Raw genomic sequence first — 6,492 nt, forward strand, 5'->3', positions numbered from 1 at the left:
GCATAAATGAGCTGCATGTGATTGATTATTCACCATTGGATTACGCCAAAATTAACATTGCCCTTATGTATTGTGAAAGAGAAAATGACAAGATGACATGAATAAATCTATTTTCACCCCAGCTCCTCCCTAAATGGCTGAGGAGAAAATTGCATATCCATCTTAGAGGACAGGAGACATGCACTTATTTTTACTTTGTGCTCTGGCCTCTGCTTGACACTGAAGGACATCAGAAACATAATTTCAACCGTATAATAATGGAGCAGCGGGGTATTTTGTGCCATTGATTTGCCTTTTTGAATCCCGGTGACGTAGGAGGTTATAAAGCAGAGCGTAATTAATGTCATTTATCACTTGTTGGATTGTGTCACTGCCTTCGCCGACGGGGCTCACATCATACGCGAGCCATTGACCAATGGGAGCGCAAGAGCCTTTGTCACCGAGCACAGGCACGTGGCTTACACCTGCAAGCTGCAGTGTGTGTGTGTGTGTGTGTGTGTGTGTGTGTGTGTGTGTGTGTGTGTGTGTGTGTGTGTGTGTGTGCGTTAAATTTAGAGAGAGAGAGAGAGAGAGAGAGAGAGAGAGAGAGAGAGGTGGAGCGTGTAATGCCTGTGGCACACTTTTAGGTGCAAGAAAACAAACATCCTGTTACAGCCTGTTATAAATGCAAGATGTTCTTATGTACCACCATCGCTGATATGCTTTTCCTTTTTTGGATTAATGTTGGCTGATGAAATGTATTTGAGTTTTTGAATTGAATATATAACACTAGGACTATAACATCAGCTTCAATCAGCCTCTCGTTCCCAATTCCCCACTTCCACAGAGAGCACCAGGTGAAATTAAACTCGTTATTTCTCGCTCTGCCTCGCTGAATTTGGCATCAGTGTTTAATTACAATAGAAGATCTTCCATAATTGGCATAATGAGGCGCAAAGGCGCACACAATAGTGCTCACTGTGTGGTGTTGTGCTCCCCATTTTGCAGGAGATGGGCTTTTTGGTTTGGCTGTGTGCCCCATGAAAAGCACAGTTGGGGATACAACTAGTCTACAACCCAAGGTTTTATTTAGATTGATCTCAATCGGGCAATAAGAATTTTGACCCCTCTCATTGTCTCGCTGACTTTCCCCGGGCCGTATTTCAAAGTGTCTATATCCTTTGAGAGGCGTGAATTACCCCCCCCCCCCCCCCCCCCCCCCCCCCTCCAGGCCCTCTGGGCTATTGGGTAAAAGCAGAGTACGCAGAAGAAACAATGCAATGCATGAAACGTAATATTAATCTCCCCGTCCTGAATGCAGACAAAGCGCAGTAGAAGGTGCACGTCTATAATGGTTATTGAGTGCTCACCCAGCTGCGCAATTTTCCCCCGTGTGGCCAAGCAAGGCGGCTAAAGGTCATGCAGGAGCTTTGAATAGAAGAGAAGCTCAATAGTTTGCTCAATTACCGCCACACACACACACACACACACACACACACACACACACACACACACACATCCGCTTAAGAACCAAACCACAACAAAAAGCATATTATATAAATAGATTCATCTTTATTTATAAAACTCGTTTTACACAAAATATATCTGTTAAAATCGAATATTTACATTTTAGGCGACGGAACACGGAGAACAAGTGCATACATTGATAAAGGTCTCCTTACCACCTATTTAAAGAAAATAAAAAAAAGACAATCTGTCACAGGTAGCCTTGATATTGCTTTCCAGTCACACAACTCATACATGCCAACTCACTGCCTCACTGACAGCTGGCTCTCACAACACTGTCAGGAAAAGTGGCAGTGGCTGTTGTTCAAGAATATTGTTTGTTTGACTCTTGTACAAAAATATGTCTTCATGTTAAAACAGTTCGCTGTATGATACAATGTTTGTTATGAAAGGGGAGGAAACAATGTATACCACGACGCATCATCTTTGTTTTTGTCTTCCAACGGACGTGGCAGCCGAGGAAGGCAGTCCTGCTCTGATGATGCACTCATCAAACAAGTCCTCTGGAACTGCAGCGCCGTCTCTGCAGAACCTGCTGTGTCACGTCTTAATTGCACTTATTCAAACATAACATCAACAGTTCTTCACTTCCACGCGTCAACGTGACACCGAGTCCAACTCCCTCCTTCGTGTGGGCACTCAGAGGCTCCCTCTCTTCTCGCGCACACGCTCTATCTCTCTCTCTCTCTCTCTCTCTCTCTCTCTCTCTCTCTCTCTCTCACACACACACACACACACACTATTGCTTTGCTCCTGCAGAAGCAGCCCGGGCGAGGGAGGGAGGCAACAGATCACTTTCAAGCATCAGAGCGAGACTGATCTGATGCCCTTTACCAAGTCTTTGTCAGCGTTTTCTGAAAGAAAGCAGCTGCTTTTACGCACAGACGCTGCTGTGTGGTTCGGATGCTGTCAGCCTCAGTACCGGTCGAACCAGGTCGTAAAGTCCAACAGCTCCTGCTCCTCGGAGCTCAGAGGCTCATAACTGCCCTCGTCCGAGGAGTAGGTGGAGTGAGGCGACTCTGGGTCGGCGGAGTAGCTGTTGGAGAGTGTCGGGGATGGCAACCCGCACTGGAAAGCAGCCGACACCGCGTCATGTTCGTCCAGAAGTTGCTGTAAAGCCCTGATGTACTCCACCGCGGATCGCAGGGTCTCCACTTTGCTCATCTTCTTGTTGGCGGCGCCGTTCGGCACGTGCTGTCGCAGCGTCTGGAAACCCATGTTGACTTGCTTGACCCGGTTCCTCTCTCTTTCGTTCCGCCGGGCCACGGCCACGGGCTGCTGCTGAGGGATGGAGTAGCCGAGGCCGTTGAAGCTCAGGCGCCGCTTGCAGCGCAGGAGCTCGGGCGAGCTGGAGCGCTGTCTCTTCAGCACCTTGGTTTTGCTTTGGAAGCCGGCCGCGTTGTCGTTGGGGTGCGCAGCGGGGGCAGCGCAGTCCTGTGCCGGGGCGTGCAGGCTGATGCTGGCGTGTCTTTCAGTAAATCCAAAGGTGAATGCAGTCTGCGTGGTGGTGATGGTTGTCGTTTCCATCTCGCTGACAGTTCTTCCGAAGTGATGGATGCAGGGGGAGAGTGCAGCCTCTAACAGTGGGAGAAGAAGAGGCGGAAGGGGTTGGCAGTGTACAGCTCTCGTGTCCTTCGCGTGGGGACCGTGTGGCTAACTCTAGTCCAAGTCTCTCTTGACTGCTTACTCCACGAGCCGATCTGACCCAAACTTTGGCAGCACTCCTCTTTTTCAACACGCGCCCCAACACACACCCCACCCACCCCTTTTTTTTGGGAGACGCACGCTTCGTCGCGAGGCCCCGCCCCCGCTGTGTGATTCTTCTGCACGCCGACTCCCCCGGGCCAGGCGCGTGGCTCCGGGAGCTCAATAAACAATCCCGAGCTTTCACTGCGCCGGGAGCACGCGCTGAGCTCATTTACATTCCAATGTCCCTAACTTGAAGGCCCATTGGTCGATTCAAACGGCCTGCAACCGTGCAAAGAGAAAGAAAGGCGGAAAAAAAGACAGAGACAGGAGGGAAAAAAAGAAGAGAGAATAAAAAAGTGAATGGTTTGGTTCTTTGAAATGCCTTTTGAATTTGACAATGTACCCCTGGCAAGTCTTCAAATTATCAGTCCCCCCCCCCCCCGGCCATCTTTCTCCTCCAGCTCTTTACAACACAAATACCAAGGACGCTCTCCCCTGTATCCAGGCTACAGCTTTACAGAGCTAAATAAATTGCAAGCGTGTCTCTGAGCACAATAATTGGCAATTATAAAGCTCGTAAAGACGCGATAAATGTAAAAGTAAACACTTTTTATGACATGGAGGCGTCCGAAAGCCTATGTTACAGTTACATCTCAACTCAGTGCTCTGCAGGTCCACTTTGTTGTCACTTGCTTGACAGGTCGAAAGTCTTGTTAAATTCAATACAACTCCATCTGAATGCAACGTTTATTTTTGTATTATATAGTGTTATATGCGTAAACCACAAAGTTTGGTAAAATGCCAAACCCAACTCGAAGTACAGATGCACGAGTGCAGTATTTCAGCACCACATCTGACTGGACAGTTAACAACGCCTTCGTCATCCTCCAAGTTTCGCCTTTCTGTCGACCTAAGTCCCAGTATTTGTTTCAAACAGATTTTACTTTATTCAGCTTTGTCAAACGACCTTTGAAATACGCTTCGTACGTGACAAAGTCTCCTTACCAGCAAATTCTAGCAGCGAAGAAGTCTGGGTGGAAATGAAGAGACCGTTACCCATATAATAAAAGTGGGACACTTGCGGCCTCTGGCGGCAAAACATGAATAGGACTTATGCCAACATGGGCGCAGAAGACACCGCACCATCATTTAAACCAAAAAGTCCAAAAAGCGAGAAAAAACTTTCACAATCAGATCGTCAGACCGTCATTGTCCACAACAAGATGTATATATTATTGACAAAAGTTGTCCCTGGATAATACTGTAGAAATCAGAGTAAATACTGAATTAATAATCCATTTTGCCTTCATTTCCATGCTTTTAAGTCATAGTGAGCAAAGTTACACCCGTCAATATTAAACAATCACTCCAATGTTTAATCATCTGTACACTCCATAAGATACACTCTTAAATCATTTAGTACAGTGCAAAAGAAAATGGAACTGCACTTTACACCTCTCCCAAATCACACAGCTCGCACTATCTGTTTTCCTTCTGAATATCTTAATAGTCAATATATTTGAAGCTGAAGATCTTTCACTTTGAGATACACAAGCACATGATTCATGGCCAAACTTATTGATATATTATCACTCTAATTTGGGTCTTGACAAAATATCAATATATGACCAAGAAGCTCTCCTGCAGAGAACATCTCCATTCATTATCATCATCTTTTTCTATCATCATGGCTGTGTGCGTGTGTGTGTGTGTGTGTGTGTGTGTGTGTGTGTGTGTGTGTGTGTGTGTGTGTGTGTGTGTGTGTGTGTTCTGAAGGTACTATTATTCAACTGTGCAGTAATATAGACTTGCATTGGCCTGCTGTGTGCTGTTTCATTCTTCCCTAAATTGGTTGTGCTTTGCATTGTAATCCCCACTTTCAAACTCTTTCTCTCGCCCTCTGCCTGGCCAACAGCAGAGGGCGCTGAGTGAAAATAAAAGTGAAAACCCCGTGTTACGCACAAGCGCATTCAGCACAGGTTGTTTATTTAAAGAGCCTTCGTACCTTGAAATGGCGCCTAATAAACCTGTCAATGTCATAATAATATGTACTATCATAACCTGTAACAAAGGCTTTGTTGTGCTTTGAGCAAACAACAATTATTAGGAACATTTCTGAACCAAAATTACTTACTGTAAAATTAATTTGCGGCAATATCAAGAAAAACGTGTCAATTTCAGTTGTGGATATGTTGGAACCGGCAGAGAAAGATTCACTTGCTGAAATTGTTCTTTTTAAGGATATCAAACATTGTGAAATTCAAAACAGACGTTTTGTAGCAAAACTCCTGAGTAGAAAAAATGTATCAGTCAAAGGTCACTGGACCTTTAGGAGGACCCTTTAGGAGGACCCAAAACACACGACCAAAAGCCCTCAGAAATGGTTCACCACAACATGTTGGAAGTGTTCTCAGTTAGCCAACAATGAGTAACATATAACAATGAGTCATGGACGGTCTGGGGAGATGTGAAGTATAAAGTTGGCCAAACCAATCTGGAATGGGATGAACAAACAATTGTGTGCATACTAAATTCATGTTACATTAAATAATAGTCACAAATATTTAGAAATATATACAAAAAAAATACAATAACATTTGATATATGGTTAAATTCTTATACTATTGTTTTTCTCTCAGTCTAGCCTCCTCACAGAAATACACACACACACTAACACACACACACACACACACACACACACACCAATTTATGCTGACGTCTGTGTTACTCATAGGTGAGGGTGCAGCTGTTTATGAGAACCGTAGCAGGGTTTTTTGAAACACACTGAAACTCCAGCGTCACAACACTCAACATTTCTGAAGTTTGTTTTTTCTTACAAAATCAATGCCTCAAGTCAACAGTGCCTCATATGTAACACACACAGGTGATAGAGAGAGAGAGATACGGGTGGTAAAGTGTGTGCATCCTTCTGCATGCCAGCGCTACAGAGAGAGGGAGATAGATAGGAAGATAAAGAGAGACATGGAAGATTAAAGACAATTGAAAATCCAGCTAATTTCCCAGTGCATCAAACATGCAACAATAATTGTGCCTGTATAATATAAGTCCCTCATCCGAAGGCTTGTGTATACATGCGTCTGTGCTGGCAAAATAAGGGCCTATCATCTCACTCGCAACTCACTGTGGCGTCATACTACGAGACTAGAAAATGTGCTCAGATCAAAACAGTGGACCTTTCTGTCACATGATCGGCCACAAAATATTCAATATTTCCATTTACAGAACAACACACTTATGATATTGCCTTCGCATTGTGATTAAAAGTGTGAAATAGGA

General features: G+C 44.8%; 1 protein-coding gene across 1 annotated transcript; it reads right to left on the reverse strand.

Moving 5' to 3' along the window:
• Nucleotides 1-1,619: 1,619 nt before the first annotated feature.
• On the reverse strand, nucleotides 1,620-3,161 carry ascl1b (achaete-scute family bHLH transcription factor 1b). Its single transcript, XM_068723487.1, has one exon. It carries the CDS (start codon nucleotides 3,031-3,033, stop codon nucleotides 2,422-2,424), a length of 612 nt encoding a protein of 203 aa, XP_068579588.1. The 5' UTR covers nucleotides 3,034-3,161; the 3' UTR covers nucleotides 1,620-2,421.
• Between the last annotated feature and the right edge of the window lie 3,331 nt (nucleotides 3,162-6,492).

Source organism: Cebidichthys violaceus, unplaced genomic scaffold, assembly GCF_023349555.1.
Source record: "Cebidichthys violaceus isolate CVI_PGR_0920_01 unplaced genomic scaffold, fCebVio1.0.p SCAF_3, whole genome shotgun sequence".
NCBI lineage: Eukaryota > Metazoa > Chordata > Actinopteri > Perciformes > Stichaeidae > Cebidichthys > Cebidichthys violaceus.